We start from the raw sequence: 23,714 nt of genomic DNA on the forward strand, positions 1-23,714 counted from the left end.
GAGGCAGTGGGCGGTGGATAGCACTCAGGAGCACTGGCCTTGGACTCAGGACACTGTGTTGTTTTAACAGCTCGTTGAGATGTAATTCACATACCATACAGTTCACCTAAAGTGTACAATTCAGTGGCTTTTAGTGTATTCACGGAGCTGTGCAACCATTACCACAGTCAATTGTAGAACATTTTTGTTACCTCCCGAAAGAAAGCCCATACCCCTTAGCCATCATCCCCTCCCCTTCTCTGGGGTTTCTATGGATGTGTCTATTCTGGACATTACATACAAATAGAATCATACGATACATGGTCCTCTGTGACTGGCTTCTTTCTCATAACATGTTCTCAGGGTTCACCCATGCTGTAACACGTGTCAGTATTTCACTTCTTTTTATTGCCGAATAATATTTCACTGTTTGGAAATACCCCATTTTGTTTATTCATTCATCAGCGGTTGGATTTTTAGACTGTCTCCATTTCAGGCTGTCAGGAATGATGCTACTTTGAGCGTTCATATACACATTTTTGTGTGGACACATGTTTACAGTCCTCTTGGGTGTATAACTAGGAGTGGAATTGCTGGGTCATATGGCAACTCTGTATTTAACCTTTTGAGGGAACCATCAGACTGTTTTCCAAAGTGACTATACCAGTTACCTTCCTACCAGCAGTGTACAAGGGTTCCAATTTCTCCACATCCTTCTGAACACTTGTTAATATCCATCTTACTGATTATAGCCATCCTGTAATCAGTGTGAAATGAAATCTCATTGTCATTTCAGTTTGCATTTCCTACATGGCTAATGATGTTGAGCATCTTTTCATGTGCATATTGGCCATTAGTATATCGTTGGAGGAAGTCACTGGATTTTCATCTTGATTCCACCACTTAGCAGCTGCACAACTTTGGACCAATCATGCAACAACATCTTTGGCTTCAGTGTGCCCATCTGTAAGATGGGGATAATAAGCCGCCTATGGTTATATTGAAGAGTGAATAACTATAAAGCATGTGCACACAGCAGGTAGAAGCTCAGGAAATGTTCTTTGATCCCTCACCTAACTCCCAGTTTCTATCTCTGACACCATGATAAGAGTGAGGACTTCTCCCAGCGTTCAGGAATATGACTCACACATCCCAAATTCCCTCTTAATTATAGATTCCCTGATTTGTATGATACTCTGATACATATCTGATCTTGAATTCTTTCCCTAGTCCTCTTGGAATATTTTAACTTTAACAGCAAAAGCAGACTGAAGGTCTTGCTCTGACCCTCACAGTGACCCTCTCTCCCCTGCCCAGCGGGCAGAGCCCAGTGGACAGAGTTGAGTCCCAGGCAGCACCGTCCCAGCTGCCCTCGCCCCCTCCTGTTACTGTGCACAACCATCACTAAACACCTAGAAAGCAAAGGCCACTGGGCTAGCGGAGAAACCCATCATCTCCTCCTCGGGTAGGTATCGAGACTGATTGTCCAGTGGGGAGATGACATTTTGCCTGAGTTAATGTTTTTCTTAAAGCTCAAGAAAGGAAAAATCTAAATATTGACCAGAAGTGAAACCAGGGCTGGTGCTGGCAGTTTCCATTTTTATAAGCGGATGGGGCCCTGTGGCCAGTCTTCAGATGATCAGCAGGATTTTCAAATCCTTCCTGAGCGATCATTTATAAAAGGAGTCCTTAGAGGTCAAGGAAATCAAAAACAGCTCATTATTTTTCTCCTGAAATAGAGGCATGAATGATTTTTGCAAAACTAATCAAGACCAACCTGAAGAGTCAGGACCGCATCAGAACATCCAGGGGCCAAGTCCCTGCTCCTTCCTTCCTTTTTGACTTTCTGAGCCTCAGTTTCCTTATCTGCAAATTGGGGATAAAAATACCATCCAACTCCTAGTGTTTTTATTGAGAATAAACAAGACACATCATGAAAAGTGCTTAGCACAGTTTGTGACACCTTGTAGGTAATCTGGAAATAGTAGTTATTATTATCATTGATCAGGTGGATATGGATGTGATTATTTGAAGCCATGAGCCCACCTATCATTCCTCTTCCAGACTAGTCAACCTCAGCTCCTCTAACCCTTCTTCCCAGCCCCTCATTCAGGGCCTCCACTGATACATAGGGCCCACTCTGGGCAGACACAGTTCTGTGGGCACATGGCTTGGTAACTGGATGGTGTTTCTGTGAATAGAGCAGGGCTTCCCTTCCGGTGGCAGCTGAAGCCCTGCATCAAGGCACAAGGGTTAGGGCATGAAGTGGTGCTGAATTTCAGTATTCATGTGCTCTCATGCAGTGCACAGCCTTACACAGTATCCCCCTCCTCCCCATCCTTGGAGCTCTCCTTGGAGCCCACTCTCATTAGTCCACATCTGTCTTAAAGTGAGAGTCCCACATTGAATGGAGTAATGAGACACATTCTACCCTCCTGTATTCCATCTGCCTGGGAATATTCTAAAAGTGGCAAGGGGGCTGGAAGCCTGAAGGGGACAGAGAAGGTGTGTTCTGGGGCCTAGATCTCACTCAGACCAGTTCAGTTGAAAGGGGACCTGTCATAAGAAGCGCACAATACATAGTTTTTAAAGGAATAAATGAAAAGTCCAGTTCCATAAGCGCTGACAAAGGTGTGGGTCAGGGCTCCCTCCCTCTGAAGGCCTCCCATACTGAATGCAGATCTGTTCGAGGGAGGTGTGAGCTCCAAGGCAGGAGCATAGATGCGGAGTGGCCAGTGTTCTGCCATCCCTCCTTCCACTGAGTGAGGGATTATTGCATCACTTCGAGAGTCCCCTAGCTCTTTTTCATTGCCACTTCCATTCCACTGTGGGACTCAAAGGAGAGGAACAGCTGTGTGACCTTGGCAGGATGGAGGTTAGAACTCAGCCCCATGGGCCTCGAGCCTAGCCTACAAATTGAGGGTGTTAACAATGCCTACCTCGAGAAGATTATGTGAGTGTTAAACAAGATAATCAGTAAAACCAGCTTAGCACAACATCTGGAACACAGGTACTCAATAAATGATAGTATCATGTATTACAGTTAGTTTTTATTTCTATATCCGCTTCCACTGCTAGACGGTGAACTCCTGGAGGTCAGTGAATTGCTAGTTCTGAGATCTCTGAATCCCTAGTTCCCAGAAGAGTACATGTTGAGTGCACAGATAGATGGATAGATGGATGGTGGACGGATGGGTGATTTCAAACCAATCTGCCCATCTGCCTCTCCAACCCTAGACCATATGAGCAGTTTTCTTACCTTATGGCTAAAAAATAGATTAAGAAAGCCAAGACTTTGTTTTTCTAAACACTTGCTTCTCAAAGGACCAACCATATAGCATCACCTGCGAGCTTGTTAAAATGTAGAATCTCAGGCCTTACCCCAAACCTGCTGAAACAGAATCAATGAACACAGTGCCCAGGTGATTCCCATGCACACTGAAGTCTGCAAAGCAGCAGACAAAACCAATTGTTTTTAATATTGGCTGTACATTGGAATCACCTGGAGAACTGAAAAAATAAAATACTGCTTCCTGGCTCCCATCCCAAAAGATACAAAGACATTGACCTAGAGTGGAGATTGAGCTTTGTAAAAGCTCCCCTAGTGATTCTACCATGCGGCCAGGGCAGAGAGCCACTGGTCTGGCCACGCTCAGGCCCTCAGATGCCTTCTACCTGGGAGGCTGTGAGAAATCACACGCCAAACACTGGGACAGAGTTTCATTGCATTGTCATTAAGATGGAAAGCAAGGCTGGAAGTGACCATCCCAGGAGTTAGGCACAGCTGATGACTGAGCCAGACAGGCCTAAATCACAGGGCAATTTGCATCTCTCCTTGAGAGCCGGGAACAGGTGCTTCTTCCATGGCGAAGATGGATTAGTCTGATCACAGCCACAGTTTGAGACATCGCGTCCTTGCAGCATGGCTTGGCTTCTGGGCAAAATGACCCTCCAGAGTCCTTGCCTTCCTCACCTTCCCCCTCTTAGGAGCTCTTGGGACTTATAAACTGCTATGGGCAGAGTAGGCAGAAACAGACGTAGCCTGGGAAATGCTTGTCTACTCAAGATGCCTGAGAACACACCACAATGTTTCTCTGCGGAAAATACTGACCCGTGATTGTCTTGATTCCCAAGGTCACCACTTACTATCGGAATGATGCTGGGAGGGACATTTAACTTCTCTGGGCCTTGATTAATTACCTCATCTGCAAAATGAGGGGAATAATTTTTACTTACCAGAATGACTGTGATCATTTCTTTAGAAAAAGTGATTAGACAATGTCTGGTGGAGAATAAGTGATTAAGAAGTAGTCATTAACCAAAATTTTAATCCATCTGTCTCTCCCTACCTAGCCTGTGGGCTGCTTGAGGGTAGGCATGATTCTTTTTATATTTCTTTTTTTTTTTTTTATATCTTTCTCCCCATCCCCGCCCTACACAATGCCTGGAATAGTGCCTAGCAGCTGATGGGTACTTAAGGAATGTCACTATTTTAATTTTTGTTTCTAAAATTTAGAATATTATTATTACAACAAATGTTGTAAATTGTTCAAATACTATATGCACATTTCAGTTGAAAAGTGAACATTGTCTTCCTCTATTCCCCCACCTAGACCCCTTGTCAGAAGCAGCGTGCATTTAGTTGGGTGTTTATCCTTCCTGACCATATCTGTCACATTCATAAACACACAGAGACACATAAAAGTAGACACACAGGGACTTACCTGGCGGTGCAGTGGTTAAGAATCCGCCTGCCAATGCAGGGGACACGGGTTTGATCCCTGGTCTGGGAAGATCCCACATGCCGCGGAGCAACTACTGAGCCTGTGCTCTAGAGCCTGCGAGCCACAGCTACTGGAGCCTGCGAGCCACAACTACTGAAGCCTGCTCGCCTAGAGCCCGTGCTCCACAAGAGAAGCCCCTGCTCGCCACAACTAGAGAAAGCCCGCGTGCAGCAATGAAGACCCAACACAGCCAAAAATAAATAAATAAATGAAATAAAATTTTTAAAAAGTAGACATGCACTTCCACTCACATATGGCATTTGGTGGCTGAGAGCAGATGCTGGAGCCAGACTGTTGTTATTTACCAACTGTGTGACCTTGGACAAGTTAGTTGACCTCTCTGTGCATTAATTTCCCCATCTGCAAACATCTTATTTCATAAGACTGTGATGGGAGATTAAATGAGGTAAAATTTGTAAGACGTTTAGGATAATGCCTGGGACGTGGTAGGTTCTTTGTGAGTTGGTTAAATAGAACGTAAGGATTGTTCTGAGACTCACTTTTCTCAACTATACGTTTTATAGAGCTTTTTGTTTCAAAACATACTGATCTCATACTTTTTAATGACTTCATAGAGTCACATTTTGTGAATATGCTTTAATTGGACATTTAATATAGTTCCAACTATTTCACTATTAGACACAATTTGTACGTACTGTAAATATATCCTTACATACTTCTGGGATTATTTCTGTAAAATAGATTCCCCAAAGTAGAATTATTGGCTCAAAGGATATGTACTTTTACAATTTTTACAGATATTGTGAAAATTGCTGCCCCAAAAAGTTGTACTGATTTACTCCCAATGTGGGTCTGTAAAGGTGACCATTTCTCCACACCATTGCCCACACTAGAAATTAATTTTTACTTTTTCTCATTTTGATGGTGGGGGAAAAGTTACTTTCTACACTATATATATGGGCAAATAAGTGTATAAATGAGTTAAGTGATTGAATAAAGGAACAAAATGAGCCAATGAACCAGGGGAACTTGGATACACCGGTTTGTTTGGCTTGTACTCCACCCTTCCCGAGCCCCGCCCCCGACTCGCAGCCCCGCCCCGACTCGCAGCCCCGCCCCCAACCCTTGACCCCGAGCAGGCTCTTTCTCCCTCGGCCTCGAGCTCACTGCCCTCCTGTCTGTGCCGCAGCCTGATGGAGTGTGCTGCAGAGCACCCAACTATCTCCAAGTCCGTGGAGAACTTTGTGAACCTGGTCAAAGGCCTCCTGGAGAAGCTGCTGGATTACCGGGGCGTGATGACGGACGAGAGCAAAGACAACCGCATGAGCTGCACCGTGAACCTGCTGGTATGTGCGGCTCTCCCCATTTTGAGTCAGATCGTAGTTTTGGGAGCAGGTCTGGCTTTGGGTTCCACTATGGCTCTGGATAGGGAAGCAGCACGAAGGGCTTTAGAAATCACAAACGTGAGAGTGTCCTTGCCCTGACATCTGCTAGCTCTGTGCCTTGAAGTCAATCATTTCACGTTCCCTGTGCCTCAGTTTATCATATATATGAAATGGGAATGACTATAGTTGGCTCTCCCTATCCAAGCGTTCGGCATTTGCTGATCCAACTACAGATTGAAAATATTCAGGAAAAAAAAATCCACAAAGTTCCAAAAAGCAAAACTTGAATTTGCTGCATGCTGGCCACTATTTACATAGCATTTACATTGGATTTACAGCTCTTTACGTAGCATTTACATTGTTTAAGTAATTATAAGTAATCTAGAGGTGATTTAAAGTATATGGATGTGCGTAGGTTATATGCAAATTCTACGCCATTGTATTTAAGGGACTTGAGCATCCTCAGATTTTGGCGTCTGTGGGGGTCCTGGGACCAATCCCCTGCCATTCCCAGTGTTCCAGAAATATAAATCCTGTCCCCGTAGTTCTGTTGTGTGTCTTCTGTTTACCCTAAGTGGACTCTTTTTTTTTTTTTATTCTATAGTTAAAATACACTTCCTCTTCAGTGATTTGAAAATGACTAACATATCTGTAATGAATGCTGAAGTCATTACAATTCAGCGACATTATGTTAAATGTATTTTTTTTTGAATTTTTGAATTTTATTTATTTTTTTATACAGCAGGTTCTCATTAGTGATCCATTTTATACACATCAGTGTATACATGTCAATCCCAATCGCCCAATTCATCACACCACCACCACCACCCCCCGCCGCTTTCCCCCCTTGATGTCCATATGTTTGTTCTCTACATCTGTGTCTCAGTTTCTGCCCTGCAAACCGGTTCATCTGTACCATTTTTCTAGGTTCCCTAAGTGGCCTCTTTTTAAACAGCCCAGATATTGCCATTGATTTTCTGAAATGCTAAGGGGAGTTGAAAACTCCTGATTACAGCAGAAAGGAATTCATTGCTAATAACTCCACAAGGCCCAATTTACATAAAGAGCACGAAGAGGAGTTTTCCAGGAGTTTAGCAGTTTCTCTCTTTGGAGAGGTAGAAGTTGGTTGAAGAAACTGACCTTCAACTGTCAGAATCTGACCTGGGAGAAAGTTGGGGCAGGCAGGTCTATAAGCAGTTAGACTCTGCTAGATTTTGGTGTGTGGCTTAAACACGGTATCAGGGAGAAGAACAGGATGGGGTGGGTGTGTCTGGAGGTCTAGTATGGCTCTGCCACCCGCTGACTATGCCCTGGAACACCTGGAACACATCACCTCGCCCTCTCGGAGCCTCAGGTGCACATGGGTGCATTGAATTAAACCTAGGTTTTCTCAAAGTGTGGCTCAAGGATCAGGTCCTGACCTCTTGGCTCAAAATCTGTAAGGACTTGTTTTAAACTGCACAGGATTCCAGGACAACTGGTCTGCATGAGCCCTGAGCTGGAATAGGTATTGCCTGGCGTAAATGTTTTTGACTGTGGAATCTCAGCATAACTTCTGATAGTTCTGCACTATCAGAAGTTATGATCTGTTATCATCACTGGGATCTGTTGTGATTACTGTTACTCTAATTATTGCTATTACTCTGATTCCAACTCAGTTCTGCCTGAGCGCAGGGTCTGAGCTTTTAAAGATCAAGCTGGGCTGCCTTTCATAGTAGACTTTGTCAAAGTAAACGGCCTCAACCTTGGCATCCCTCAGTGCAGCAAATAGCTGGATTGCACCCCCTGATGTGATGGCTGAGATACTTCCTCTGTCCCTTTATAGTCTAAGGATCAGGGAAGTGACTTTCAAGGCAGAATAAGCTGTTTGATGCATTCAGGAAAGTAAATTTCTTGCTCCCATCTCGCCCAGATAGTACCTAGCAATTTCCTCTCATCTTCATCACAGTGCCCTCCACCCCTGCCGCTCGGCAAAGAAAAAACCTCATCACTGTTTTTCCTCCTTTATCTAGAATTTCTACAAAGATAATAATCGGGAAGAGATGTACATAAGGTAAGATTTTTGTTTTCTAAAACCCAGGCCTGCTGTGTCACTCTCCTGCTCAATATCCATCGATGGCTCCCGCTGCCTTTAGCGTAGAGTTTAAGCATATCTTGTTGACACTCAGACCCTCTATGTTCTGATTCCTATCAGTCTCCCCAGATTCAACTCCTTCCATCTCCTACAGTCACCCCCCCAAATCCACTTGGAGTTCTCTGACCTGCCATGCTGTTTTGCTGTGGATTGAGCAGGTGAATTGCACTTGCGTTTGTTACAAGATTGGCATGCGAAACCCTAGTCCAGGGTTGGTAGTTAGAACATCCGCCAGCCCAGCTTTGAAGGGAAAAAAATACCAAGATGTATGATGCCCGCTTCTTTGTAGGCATTTAAAAGATATGTATTTGAACATCATATGAAGGATTTTGGGGGGACATTCAGCTGAAGCAAAGAACTGCCTTGCCAGTGTGTCTCAGAATCTCATGTTTTTCCTCCAGAGTTTTTTTTATTGGTACTTTTACTCATTACAAAAATAATACATACTTATTACCAAAAAAACCTCATAAAATACAGACAAGCAAAACAAAAAATGAAACAAACTCCCATAATCTATACATATTCCCAGACCTTTTTATATTTATGTTTATATATAGATCAAATTCTATGCATGCCTAGTTTCTGCAAAAATGGGATCATATTGCTCATAATTTATTCTTTGCTTGCCAAGAATTCCATGTCAACAGAAGTATTTCAACATAATTTTTAATGAAACTATAAAATTCCCTTTCCAGAATATACCATAATTTATATAGCCAATCCTATGTTGTTGAATATTTAGGTTATTTCCAACTTTTTTCTATCATAAATAGCACAATGACAAAATTCTTGGACATATATATATCTTTATGCATCTCCTTATGAGACAAAAGCCTGCAAAGTGGAATTGACTGTAAGGTTAACGACCAAGGCCCTTTCAAGGCTTTTGACACATTCTGTCAAAGACCGGGGACTCCAAGTCCAAATTCACTCTGCAAAATACTGCAAATAGTTTTAGGTACTTAGTTTAGCATTATTCCAGAAATAAGAACTATCATTTGGAAAAAAGATAATTCCATAGGTTGTCCTGAGCTTGGTTAGTTTTTATAACATCACTAGACATGACTTATTGTAGTAGCATAGCGCTTTGGATCCAAAGGGCCTGGGGGGCTTTACCTTTTTTCCTCTGTGACCCTGGATAAATCACTCAGTGTCTTCGGGCTGAGGTTTCCCCATGTAGAATGTTTCATTCTGTTCTGAGGATTAAATGAGATGCTACAGGTAAAGTGCCTGGCACATGGTTCTCTCCCCCAACATCTTTTCTTTTCTTCCCATTTTAGAAACACAGATGGGGAATCCCAGATTTCCATAAGTTTTGGAGATGTGAATCCTATAGTAATCTAGGAAAACCACATTTGCCTAAACCAGACGTTGTAAACAGGATATAGTATGAAAATCTGTCCTATTTGGCAGGCATAGTATTTAAAAACATTTTTAATTGGTTGCCAAATTTTAAAAATCTAGAGATGTTACATAGAAATCAAAATTTCCCTCTTCTGAAAAACTCAGAAGGTATGGCAACACTGGGCCCTCATCCTGTCCTGACAACCACTGCCTAGGCTAGGTGGTGGTGGCCCCTTTAGACGGGGGCAGGAGTGCTCTGGTCATGACATCGTTTCCACTCCCCATTGAACTTCATCCCATCCACCTCACTCAAGCTGCCCACCTGGCATCTGTTTGCATTCAAACCCCTAGTCGGGCCCATCAGGGTGTCTTCCATTGGGCTCTGTAGTTGATCACCAAACCCTGGAGTTGACAAAGGATAGGAGGGGGTGCCTTGGCCAATTAAGGAGTTGAAAGCAGCAGGGAAGCTCTCCCTCTGACTACTCTCTTCAAGTTTTTTGGACCCAGTCATCAGGAATCTAAGAGACCAAGGCCAGGAAGGTGGAGGTAAGACAGGATTTGACCAGGTACGCAGGGGTTTTTAAAGGTTGACCGCAGGCTCAACACTCCTTACATACATGCCACGTGGAGTTTCACTGATAGCTCTGTTGATCAGCAGAAAGTTAAGGCAGCAAGAGTGACTGTAGAGGCAGAAATAGCTGGTGTCAAAACCTGGTTCTATCTATTTCTAGCTCTATCTACTCTAGTGTAGGTCTCAGTTTTCTTACCTATAAAAGAATTGTTGGGAGGATGAATTGATATAATATATAAAGCACCCATTAGTAGAATGAATGAATGAATGAAGAATCTCTCTGGGATGCTCCCCCACTCATCCTCTTACCTTGGGATCCCAGCCCAACTGTCACACTAGGGGAACCTTTCTAGAAGCCCTACCTGGATGAGTCCTGCTCTCATAGTACCATAGACCTCTCCTTCACAGCATTGATCACAGCCTGTATTTTTACAATTACTTATTTGATTATTTGATTGATGCCTGTCCCTTTTCCTAAATTATAAATCCCAAACCCTGAGAATGGCATCTGCTTTTGCCACCATTTATCTCTAATGCCTGGTACAGCCTGTGTGCTCAGTACAATTTTGCTGATTGAATAAATAAATGAGCAAAAGGTCACTAGTTCATTAGTTATCAGAAACCACTAATTGAACTTTCTTCCCCTTAAAATCTTTGGCAGTCCCTACCCTGAGTTCAGGCAGCCTCCATTTGGCCCTCTGGCCATGTTTTATGTAGCCAGGGACATTAAGCTCTAGCTCCTCCTTGGGTGACATTCTAAGCAGAAAGCTTTCTTATAAAAGGAATCTAAGCCTGAGCATTGAGACTTGCTTTGAGTACAGATGCTTGAGAAGCCCTTTGTTCCCTGTAGTTAGATAACCAAGGCAGAATATTGGCATGGTTACAGACAGCACCTTTCCTCTTGGAGGAAGGACCAAGGGCATCACATCACAGCATCTTCCCTTTACCAAATTACTAAGAGCTGGGTTTAAATAAATGCTCCTGATGACATGCAAGTCACCAAAGCAGTGTTTTTTTTTTTTTTGGCTCTGGATTCTGTTTCCAACAGTGGCAGGAGGGAATGTTTTGTAGAATAACGTGGTTCACAATGATAATAGATAATAGCTGTCACTGCTCAGCACTGGCTACGGGCTAATCACTTTCAGTGCGTGCTCGCATTTATTAGCAGCAGTGCAGGCTGTCATTCGCAGAGCCTTTTATATATGATCTGCTTGTCCCTTTATAGGCCCAGCAACTCTATAGGTAGGTTCTGTGAGCACTGCCATTTTACAGATGAGCAAACTAAGGCACAGAGAAGTGAATTCGCTGCCCCTTAATACTTATTATGTATCAAGTAATTGACGTAAGCTCCCTTCCTTTGTGCTTGCCCTGTTCTTAACACCTTTCAACTGTAGATTCATTCTAGGATTCAGAACTGGATTGTCACATTGGAAAAGGGTGGGAGATGGGAATGTGATTACAGTTGAATAGTAGATTCTCTCTGCTGACAGCTCCAGGCCTCCACGTGAATATCCAATCTCTAGCCCCTGGTCCACTTCCTTTTCTTATCAGAAAATTCAGTTCCTTTACATCTAGAGAGCATTGAAGAGAGGGTGGGAGCTGCCCTTTACAGTGCTGTGGCTTGTCCATGCCCTTGGAGTCGTACAATGATTAGAGCATACGCTCTGAAGGCAGTTAGACTGGGATCACGTTCCAGTTCTTCATTCATTAGCACATGACCTCTGACAAGCTATTTATTTCTCCTTCCCTGATTTCCCTTACTTGCTTTATTGCACTGGGCAGAGTCTTCAGTATCAAGTTGAATACTGGCTGGAATGTTACCTAACTTCTCCAGGCCAGAATTTTCTTATCTGTAAATGAGAATTCTCGGTGGACCTATTTTACAGGATTGTCAGACAGATTAAATGATCTGAGGCATTTAAAATACTTAGCATGATTCCCGTCATACACTAAATGCCCCACGAGTGCTAGGTGCTAATCATTGTCACCCATGCGAGTCTAGATAGAGGGAATGGAGGACTCCCTTGTGACTCCAAGAGGTACCCAGTTGTTCTTTCTGGCCTGGCCCTACCACCTGCCTGCTTATTATTGCACCTGGTGATTTAGCATATTTCCCCAAACAGGTACCTGTACAAACTCCGCGACCTTCACCTGGACTGTGAAAATTACACAGAAGCTGCCTATACACTCCTTCTCCACACCTGGCTTCTCAAGGTACTGCCTTTCCAGTAAAGGGGCTTCATGCTGGGATCCCCATGGAGCCCTCACAGCAAGTTGAAGAGTTAAAAAAAAAAAAGAAAAAGAATTAGCCAAATAAATTTTGTTTTGTTCTGTGTCCCCAAACTCTTAACCTGGCAGGTTACTTTTCTGCACTGCTTTGTCTGGTCACATAAGGTTTCTAGTGACCTTCACATTCAGCAGCAACAACAACACCCGAGATACGTCTTGCAGTTTTACACAACATTCAAACTGTTCTATATAACATCCAAACATCAACTGTAAATCATTAGCATGCCCTGTGAGCTGTTTTTCTTCTCTTGAAAGTGCTGCTGGAGCAGGACAAAGTCTGAAAGATTTCCTTTGGCTTTTGAAGTGCTGAGACCATGTCTTGCAAGGTTTCAGAGAAAAATCCTACAAGCCATACCCATGAGCCAATGGAGAGTCAAATAAGTGTAACTCCACAGAAATGAGGCGCTTCCCGTGGAAACTGCAGACCAGCATCTCTCTGATTGACACTCAGGGCGACAAGGAGGCCGGCAGGGGTGTTTGCAGAGCTTCCTCCCACTCCTCAGCAGTAGGGGAGACACCTGCCCCAGGTGACTGTGTGTGTCCTCTCTCCGCAGTGGTCAGATGAACAGTGTGCATCGCAGGTCATGCAGACAGGCCAGCAGCACCCCCAGACCCACCGACAGCTGAAAGAGACGCTGTACGAGATCATCATAGGCTACTTTGACAAAGGAAAGGTAATTGGTCCCTGCCCTTCCTCTCTCCGTGGAAACCCTAGCTACCAGAAAGGACTGTTCTCTCCCATATTTTACACCCAATCCATCTGCAGGTCTGGTCAGCTCTCCCGCCCGACCCTAAGTCTGATCACTTCTCTCCGTCTCCATTCCTTCCACCTCCATTCAAGGCACCAACGTTGCTCACCTGGACACTCAGTGAATCCTAAGCAATCTCCCTGCATCCTCTATTCCCCCCAACAGATCATCCTCCACATGGGAAACGGTGATCATAAAACATGCATTGGATCACGCCATTGTCCTGCTTACAGTCATCTCAAATGGCTCTCCCAGTCCACTTAGAACAAATTACACAATCCCTCCCATGACCCATGAGGCCCCACACGAGCTGTCCCCTGACTACTTCTCTCATTTCATCTCTGTCAGGCTCCCTTTTGCTCACATGCTCTATGCCAAGCTCTTTTCCACCTCAGGGCCTTTGCACTTGCTTTTCCCAGCTTAGAACATTTCTGCTCCATATCTTACCATGGCCAGCTCCTTCTCACAGCTCAGGGTTTTGCCCAAGCAAAGGATGTCATGTCCTGAAGGAGGCCTTCCCAGACCACCTGAGACACAGCAGCACTCCTGCCCTGAGTCACTCTTATTGACTTATCTTCAAAGTACTTTTCACTATCAGACATGACCTTGATCATTTTGTTTTTACTTGCTCATGTCTGGCTCCCCACTTTAGAAGGCCGTGAGCACAGAGACTTGCCTTGTCCACTGCTGAGTGCCCCGTAGCTAGCACAGAGCCTTACATATGGGGCCCAGTAGATATATATTGAGTAACTTAATTAATTGAATGTATGAATGACATCATGGTACCATCATTGATCTCTAAACAGCAAGAACAGGATGTTTTGTTGGGTTAGGTCTGGAGGTTGGCCAGACCAGCTACTGCCCATCCTCCAGTCTCCAGTAGACCTTCAGGAAACACCAACCCAAATGCTGTAGGAAACGTAGCATGGTGGTTAAGTGCTCAGGCTCTGGGTTTCAAGCCTTGTTCCTCTACCACCGACAATCTCCTTGGCCTTTCAGAGATTCCAATTCCCCATCCATAATAGTGGGACATTAACAGTACATACTTCCTAGTTGCATTGTGAAAATTAGGTGAGAAAATGCATGTAGAGCACCTAACATAGGACCTGGTACATAGTAGTAGCTTGTTAAATTTTAACTGTCATCATTATTACCTACTCTGCCCTCGAGGCCCCAGTTGACTGGCCACTTCCTCTGTCAAGTTTTTCTTGAGTCCTCCAGCTTCCGTACAGCTCTGCCTCTCCTCTGAATGGCAAGGCCTCTTACAGTTCATCAAGACACAATTTAATACTTAATTTTGGCCTGCCCTGTCACTGCAGTTCATTGCATCTGTCTTAGTCTGATCTTCCCACCTTCCCTGGAAAGATAAAATGAGGTAATGTCTGTGGAAGGGCTTATAAATTCCCAGGAGCTGAGCAGTTGGAGAACACTGTCTTTATAATTTACAATTATAAGCCTCTTGAGGGCAGAGGCTCTGCCATCCCTGGAACCTCCTGTCCTGCTGACTTGATGTCAGAGCTTACTCTTGGTTTATGAGCTAAGTCGGTCACAGTGTGAAAGCCCCAAAAGGACATGTCAAGCCTTGTCCTCTGCCAACTCTCCAGTTCAACCGACTCTGCGCTGAGCAGAGAGGAAAAAGGCATAATCCCCAGTGTCAAGGGGCTTATTATCTAGTGGGCAAAGCAGACATACCGATTATCATCTTTTTTTGCGCACAACCCTTTGGTATTGTGCAGTAACGGGGGAAGGAGGCGGGAACAGGTGGTATTAAAGTACTTTGGGAGCAGAGAGGAGGGGCAGATGGGTATAGCTCACCCTGAAAGCCACTGCTGTCGTAGCTTCTAGAATGAAGCCCAAACTCTTTAGCATCCCTTTAACTTCCTTTCCCCATATCTCCCCTCATGGAGACTCATTGATCTAGACACACACAATGACTTTCTATTCCATAAGTCCATCTGTCATTACCTGGTGGACTCCTCTACATCCCTCAAAACCCAACTAGTACATCTGTTTATGTGTGTGCTTTACCCACTTCTATTTCATGAAAGCAGAGACTGTGTCTTGTCCATTTTTATCACTGTTCCGTCAGTGTATACCATGCCCAGAAGCCAGCAGATGCTCAGTAACTAATGTATGAGACTCAGGGATCAGGGACTGTCAGAGGTCTTAGTGACCACATAGGCAGACCTGAAGGAAATTCCAGGTATCTGACTCCTTGCCTATCCCCCTCCTTGGCCCCTTAGTGATCTCTTAACACATGGGGAGAGTATTTCTGGCATATTATGATGGGAAGTTGGCAAAGACCTCCACTTGAGCTAAACAGACCCCTGGCCCGGCCTGGGCCTTTCTTTTAAAGAAAGCCCCAGGGACTTCCCTGGTGGCACAGTGGTTGAGAATCCGCCTGCCAGTGCAGGGTACATGGGTTCGATCCCTGGTCCGGGGAGATCCCACGTGGGGTGGAGCAGCTAAGCCCGTGTGCTACAACTACCGAGCCTGCGCTCTAGAGCCCTTGAGCCACGACTACTGAGCCCACGCGCCACAACTACTGAAGCCCACATGCCTAGAGCCCGTGCTCCGCAACAAGAGAAGCCACCGCAGTGAGAAGCCCGCGCACTGCAACAAAGAGTAGCCCCCGCTCACCGCAATTAGAGAAAACCCACGCTCGGCAACGAAGACACAACGCAGCCAAAAAAAAAAAAAAACAAAAAAACAAAAAACCCCAGCCCAGCCCGGTCTGTGGACTTGATTCCTCCTGGCACATAAAGCATTTTTATGCTGCTCACTAAGCTGTCCATGGGTTTACAGCCGTGGCTCCTCCACTCAGCACTTGCCTTTATTTATTTTTATGCTTGGATGCAGAGAGAGCACTTTTGCGACAAAGCACACACTGTGTTTTGGCAACCTCGCCTCTCTCCTCCCCCACCTCCCCCAGCTTTTCCATTAAGGTGCATCTTCCATTTTAAACCAAATGTGAAATGTAATGGGTGTCCCTTGAGATTGCCAGATCTCCAGCCCACCCAGCACCTCCCTCTGCCTCTCTGCAGAGGTTGCTGACCCCTTTGATCAAGGATGGAATGATAATCTATTTGTTTCAGTCAAAACGGAGCAAATGAAAAGGACCCCCTCTGTCCAGAGTTTGTTTTTCAGAATTTTTTTTAAAGATGGAAAAGACCTATTTAAAAAAAGTTTTCATCACTCTTTTTTCATGCTGCCCCCCCTGCACACTCACCCTAAATAACGCCGTTAAGAAGTGATGGGTGTAAAGTTTCATTTACGCAAGATGAATAAATTCTAGACATCTTCTGTACAACATTGGGCCTATAGTTAACAATTCTGTGTTGTGCATTTAAAAATCTGTTAAGTGGGTAGATCTCAGGTTGTGTCCTCACCACAATTTTTTTAAAAAGTGAGAGAAAGAGAGGGAGGGAGGGAGGAAGGGAGGGAGAGAAGAAAGTTGGCCAAAGGAAAAAAGAAAGTGACGGACTGGCAGAGTGGAAAGATCCTAAGAGCGAACATCAGGAGAACTGGATCTGGCCTCAACTCTGTCCCCAGAAACGCGCTGCCCTCTTACTTCTTTGTGAACCATTTCTCTTTGGGAAATGGGGTCACCACCTCCCTGCCCCACCTGCACACAGGGAGCTGAGGCAGTCAGATGTTCATTTACTGAGCACTTCTAAGGGAGGGAATTAAGCACAAGGTCGAGGGTCACACTCAGGTGTGCGTCCTGGCCCTGCTTTTGGTTGGGCATTTGACCTGGGGCAGATGCTCTGCTGATCTGAACCTCCATTTCTCACCTGGGAAATGCAGCTGCTACTAGTCACCTCTCAGGGTGGTTGTGAAGATCCCGAGAGCACGTAAATAAAGTATTCAGCCTCGTCTGTGGGTGTTCCATTGTTTATCACGAAACTAGGGTGAGAGGCAGAGGATAGGTCTGCTTCCTGGGAAACGCTCAGCTCCCTGGGTGTGGGACTGGGTCCGGGCCAGAGTAAGGCCCGTGGCTCAGTCCCAGGAGAGAGCTGCCCTGGTCCCTTCCTCAGCAAGGGCTCTGCAAGCCTGGAGGTCCCCCTAACCGTTGTCTCCACGACCTTCCTCGTAGATGTGGGAAGAGGCCATCAGTCTGTGCAAGGAGCTGGCGGAACAGTATGAGATGGAAATCTTTGACTATGAGCTGCTGAGCCAGAACCTGGTAAGCCGTCCCCAGGGGGAGCTGACTGCCCTGGAGGCTGGGTGCTCAGGGCCTCGGCTCAGCAGAGAGGCTGGGGAGAGGGGGCGGTGGGGCGGGAAGCCGCGTGGGGTTAGGACGTCAGGAAAGGCACGGAAGCAGGGCCTGAGCGGAGCCGGGCTGTGCTGAGCAGCTCCCTCCCGGTTGGGAATATTTGCAAAGGGAGGTCTTCCGGGAACACTCATCAGTTTCTCAGATGGAGCATTAAGTACCTGCTCGGCGCTGGGGCTGCTGCTCTTGCCCACCCGGTAAACACTGTGCTACATTTGCAGGAAAAATTCCCACAAATCACTAGGCCAATTAAATAGAAACGCAAATGTGCGCTTTCTGATTAACAGGTAAATCACATTAAAATGCTCCCCATCTGGCCATTCCCATTAGCTCCCCGAAGCTTGTGATTTGGTGGTGCAAGTGGAAAGTGGGGGGAAGCCAGCCTATCCTGCTTATGCTGCAGAGGCCAGGGCTTGGTGGTGGTGGTGGGGGTGACCCCTGCAGGGAAAATGCAGAACTTTTTGGCTGCTCCCCCAACTCTCTTCCCGCTGGCCTGAGAGCCAGGACCCCAGGGCCCCATCTGAGCCCATTTTGAGATGCCAGTCCAGCTGTTTGTAGGGAACTATCAAATGAGAGTCAGAATGTTGGAAGAAGATTGATAGCTTTTTCTGGTGGGGAGATGGGCATGGATTATAGTGTTCCAAGGTATGATGCAAACACACACACACTATTTGCACCAAGAAACACTTATATCTACCTGAGTCTGTCCACATAGTTGTTTGTGGGTGTGGAGGCACGCACGCCTTCTAAACGTGTGCAGTGCACAGGCACACACAGAGCACACATCCATGCACACACACGTACCCAGTATACATTCATGCAGACGCTGATGGGCATGAACATCCGTACACCAAGCCCACATCGCACAGGCTTCATGTCCAGGGCCACACACATCTATCTTCCATGTTGTGTCCAATTTAAGATGCACCACTCTATTTTACATGCCCCATCATGATTCCTCTCCAGTTAATAGCAATTGGGAGATGCCATTAGGTGTAAAGTAAAACACAAACTATTTTCAAAGATGTTAAAATATGAAAAACACACACCTCTTGGAATTGATGAAATATGTTAGGCGTGCATACACAGGAGGACATCTATATCCGGAACCACTTATCCATCCATAGGCCGTCACAAACACACTTCCGGTGAGAGTGGAGTGACAATGCTGCTGGGGGCTCTGAACAGCTGGCTGGATTCAGTTCCGTACTTCCCGGCTGCGCTGTGAGATACCATGTCTTTATCTGCAAAACAGAGATACAATTCCGTGGCATTGTCATGAGGGCAATGCAAGTAAATGTGCTGGTGCAGGTAGAGTGATTAACAGGGTATCTGCTTACAGCTATTACTATTATGATTACAGACAGTTCCACGACTGTGCAAACATGTGCACTCGGCACATTGGTTCTGGTGGAATGATCCCATCTTAACTGTGGCCTCTTGGAGTTGAATGTGCCTTTAATACACATCTGTGTTGTCACAAGCTATGAGTTTTCTTCTTTCAGGTCCAGCAGGCAAAATTCTATGAAAACATCATGAAAATCCTCAGACCCAAGCCAGACTACTTCGCTGTGGGATACTACGGCCAGGGTTTCCCCTCCTTTCTCCGGGTAAGTCTGTGGGTGACTCAGACACAGGCCAGGGACCCGCGGCCTTGGCATCTCGGCTCTCCCTCTGTGCTTTGAGGCTCTGCCTGTGCTGAGAACCTGTGCCCTCCTCTGTCTGAACGCTGTCCCCACCTTCACACACTCCCCAGTCCCCCTCCATCATCAGCACCTCAGCCACCCCCCGTGTTTCTCCACATACACAGCAACCAGAGCTGCCTTGTGAGGTAGTGAGCGCCGCATACTGGGAATAAGGTGCTCAGAGAGGCTGGAGGAGCTCTGCCACCCAGCAGGCACTGCAGAGCACTAGTTCTCAGACCTTTGGGTCTCAGGGCCATTTTCTCTCTTAAAAATGATCAAGGCCCCTGAAGAACTTCTGTATCTGTAGACTTTAGCTGTCTACATCTACGATACTCAAAACTAAAGCTAAGAAGATTTTTAAATGCAGTTGTCCCTTGGTATCCACCAGGAATTGGTTTCAGGACCCTCTGCAGATACCAAAATCCAGTACTCAAGTCCCTTGTATAAAATAGTGTAGTATTTGCATATAACCTCCTAAGTGCTTTAAATCACCTCTAGACTACTTACAATACCAAATACAATGTAAATGCTATGTAAATAGCTGCTGGAGTGCAGCAAATTCAAGTTTTGCCTTTTGGAACTTTCTGGAATTTTTTTTCAAATATTTTTGATACACGGTTGAATCCATGGATTAAGAACCTCAAGACATGGAGGATTAACTGTATCAATTTATTTAAAAATAAGAAGAATGAACCCATCATATGTTAACGTAAATTAGATCTTTATGAAAATGGCTATATTTTCCAATAAAAAATCAGTGCGAATAGTGAGATTGTTTCATATTTTTGCAAATCTCTTAAATATCTAGATTAAGAGAAGGCAGCTTAGATTCTTATATCTGCTTCTTCATTCAATCTGTTGTGATACCACACATCATGCAGCCTTAAATGTATACTCATGAGAGAATGAGAGTGAAAAAGGAAAATGGCTGTTATGATGAAAAGAGTTTTAATCTTGTGAGGCCCTGAAGGGGTCTTGGGGACCCTCAGGAATCCCTGGAGCACAGTGTCTGAACTGCTGCTTTCCTGGATTATTGATTCATCATGGAGAGAGTTGCGTTAGGTCAGCTGAAGGCGTCCCTTCTGGTCTTTGAGTCTGTGGTTCAATCCTGAGGTCAGGGAGATACAAAAGAAACCTGACCTCACCTGATTGAGTCTCCTCAAGGAGATAAACCACTCACCATTACCAATCCATGTGGCAGTCAAGGGTGGCCCTCCGGAGTGAGCTGCAGAGAGGGTAGCTAGTGAAGTTTTCCTGTGTGGAACAGAGATGACTTCCCACACCTGATCCTGCATCACAGACCCCTGGGGAACTTGTTAAAAGTTCATGTTCCTGGGTCCCACTCCCACAGACTCCATTTCAGCAGGTCTGGAGTGAGGCCTGAGAATCTGAACTTCTGGAAGGCTCCTAGGCTTTTGTGATGAGAGGCCAGGTTTCGAAACAAACACTGATACATAGAGGTCAGTGGCAGACGTGGGTTTGGACAGAAGAATTTAGGGGCCATTAGAGGCAGCACAGTGGCACAGATATGGTCTAAAACAGGGTTTCTCACCTTCAGCTCTCTGGACATTTTAGACCAGGTAACTCGTAGCTGTGAGGGCCTGTCCTGTGCATTGAAGGATGTTTAGCAACATCCTGGGCCTCTACCCACTGGGTTCCAGTAGTGGCCCTCTCTGGAGTTGTGACAACCAGAAATGTTTCCAGGCATTGCCAGCATCCCTTAGGAGGCAAAATCACCCCCTGTTTGAAAACTACCAGTCTAAAAGAAGCTAACGTGGTCAAGGAACAATAAAGAGTGTGTTTCCATGGATCCAAGTGATGAAGGACCCGAATGCTCGTCCCTTCCAACCCACAGGTCCAGCCCACATGGTCCATTATAGGCAGGAGGGAAACTTTGTGGTCATGTAAATGGGAGAGTGGGTGTGACACAGTGAAAGCTGAGTGAGGAATTATTCTGGAAGCTGCACATAAGATTGTTTGAAGAAAAAGTTCTCAGCATCCATGATCTCCTCTCCCTTTAGAACCCATCTTTTTAAAGAAGTGGTGTGTCTAGCTAGAAGGTCAGTGACTTGAGGTCTTCCTTTCCCTTGGGGAGAAGCAGAGAGTGGGGAGATCTGTAGAAGGTCACCACAGCCCTGTGCTCATGACAAGCCTCCCAGCTTTGCTTGAACCATCTCCTCCAAGCCTGGGCCCTGGCATCTCTGATGGGTGTCATTTCTCTGCAGAACAAAGTGTTCATCTACCGAGGGAAGGAGTATGAGCGAAGAGAAGATTTCCAGATGCAGCTGATGAGCCAGTTCCCCAACGCAGAGAAGATGAACACGACCTCTGCACCCGGGGATGATGTGAAGAATGCCCCAGGCCAGTGTATCCTTAAGGAATGCCCCAGCCAAGGGCCAGGCATGGGCAGCCCTGCCGGGACTTCAGTCCACAGAGCCCCGTCTTAGAGCTCAGAACTGCTGCCAGAATCATTGCAGTGGTGCCAGTATTAGTGTCCAGTGTGGGATCCAAAAAGAACCCATCTCAGGAAACTTCTAAATGTTGCATTCATTGATAAATTCACTCACCCACTCATTCCTTCATTCTTGTGGTGAGTACTACCAGCCCTGATTCTGCCAAGCCTTGTGCAAGGCATTGGAGACTACACTCACAAAGCGGTTCTACCGCCAGGGAGCTTTCAGTCTAGCAAGTAAAAGACATTGAACAGCTAATTGCATTGTTAAATATGCATTTAGAAAAATGTGATCAATGCTAAAAGAAAGCCCTTCAGCTTGCCGTGATTGGGAGGGCAGGGAATGCTTCCTTGAGGAAGGCGATGTGGAAGGTGAGTAATGAGCCAAAGGTTAGTGGGAGGTGGGAAGAATGTCCCAGACAGAGGGAAGAACCATCATCCGCAAAAGCAAAGGTTCCAAGAACTGAAATGGTGCCACATTGCCCTTATAATAAAATCAAAACTCCTGACCAAGGCCTGCAAGGCTGTCTGTCCATCATCTGACCCCTTCCTGTGTCTCCAGTGTCATCGCCCCAACTCTTCCTTCCCTTTCTCTCTGGCCACACAGATCTTGTTTCTGTTCCTTAAACACGCCCAGCTTGTTCCCGCCTCTGGGCCTGTGCATTTTCTCTTCCCTCTGCTTGGAATGCCTTTCCCCCAGCTCCTTTCTCACCCATCAGATCCTAACTCAGTGTTACCTCCCACAAGAGGCCTTCCCTGGTCACCTTATCGGAAGCCTTCTGGACTCTGTTATCTCAAACCCTGTTTGTTTGCCTTAGAGAATTGATCTCAATCTGTCGTTATCTGTTGTGCTTTCAAAGATAGAACTAGAACAGAAGCTCTGGGAGGGCAGAGACCTGTGCTGCCTTGCTCACTGCAGTAATCCCCAAAGCCAACTCTGAGAAAATACTTGCTGGTTAACAGAAAGAGAAAGAAAACAAGAGAGAAGGAAGAAAGAGGAGATAGATAGAGAAAGGAAGGAGGGAGGGCGGCACCGATGGAGCCAGCTCTCTGGAGCACACAGAAGGCCGAGGTGACAGGAGATGGCGCTAGTGAGGTTGGGTAGAGCGTGGTGGAAATGGGCTCCATTGCAGCAAAGCATAATGTTCATAAGGCCGGTTCTGACGCTGGGCTGGGTCAGGGCTCAGGGGGTCAGAGAGGGTACAGACCCAAGGATAAGGCAGACAGCTGAGCGACGGGGGAAGGGGTACGTTAACCTAGCCTGGCTCCTGTGTTGCACCCTGTAGCACAAATTAAGTTACATCCTTTAAAATGGGGCTGACAGGTTGCATGGCTGGTCTGCTAAGTCTGCCGAACCTTAATCCAAATATTTTCCCCTCGGGTGATAAATATTCATCTGTAACCTTTTCATTGTGCTCGCCTGCCCTTCATGCCTGCTCTACCATGGTTATTTGCAGGAGGAAATGCAACCGGTGGTGGGCCTGGCTGGTTACAAATGGGAGTTTGGTTATAGGCGAGACATGGGATTAGTACTAAGGCCCTTCTAAGTGGATATCCTGGTGTTGAACAACTCTGTGACCTTTTAACTTGTGGTGGGAGGGGAGAGCACGTGTGACTGGGCCATGTCATTATACGCAGGCCTGATTCAACTCCAGGAACCAGGTAGAAAAGGGAAAGCGGGAGGGCTGATATTTGCTAAATATCCTCTTCATGCCACACATGAGACTGTTTTATAACTAATTTTTCTAATCCTCATATAGCCCTATTAGGTGGGTATTGATTTTCCCTATTTCATAGAGAAGGAACATACAGGGCAGAGAGGTAAGGTGGTTTGCCTAGGGTTACAAAGCTAGTTAATGATGGAGTTGAGATTTGAACTCCAAGATCTTTCTCAAAGTCTGCATTCTTTCTGTAATGCCATTGTTTTGTTTAAGATTAATGAACAGAATGTTCTTTATTAACTATTGTAACATGATGGCATACCAGGTATTTTCATGCATTGTTTCATTTTATCCTCATAATAATCCTATGAGTTGGGTAGTATTACTCTGCATTTTGCAAATAAGAAAACTGAGGCTCAAGAAAATGTAGGCAGCTTATGCCAGGTC

General features: G+C 45.6%; 1 protein-coding gene across 1 annotated transcript in view; it reads left to right on the top strand.

The window, feature by feature from the left end:
• The window catches only part of DOCK2 (dedicator of cytokinesis 2), a 417,766-nt gene that overhangs the window by 365,614 nt on the left and 28,438 nt on the right, over positions 1 to 23,714 (top strand). The window contains exons 35-41 of the mRNA XM_068534609.1: positions 5,914 to 6,070; positions 8,122 to 8,162; positions 12,282 to 12,372; positions 13,002 to 13,121; positions 17,293 to 17,382; positions 18,975 to 19,079; positions 21,380 to 21,521. Coding sequence (XP_068390710.1) covers positions 5,914 to 6,070; positions 8,122 to 8,162; positions 12,282 to 12,372; positions 13,002 to 13,121; positions 17,293 to 17,382; positions 18,975 to 19,079; positions 21,380 to 21,521 — 746 coding nt within the window. The remainder of the gene's footprint in view (positions 1 to 5,913; positions 6,071 to 8,121; positions 8,163 to 12,281; positions 12,373 to 13,001; positions 13,122 to 17,292; positions 17,383 to 18,974; positions 19,080 to 21,379; positions 21,522 to 23,714) is intronic.

The sequence above is a fragment of the Eschrichtius robustus genome, chromosome 2, assembly GCF_028021215.1.
Source record: "Eschrichtius robustus isolate mEscRob2 chromosome 2, mEscRob2.pri, whole genome shotgun sequence".
Lineage (NCBI taxonomy): Eukaryota > Metazoa > Chordata > Mammalia > Artiodactyla > Eschrichtiidae > Eschrichtius > Eschrichtius robustus.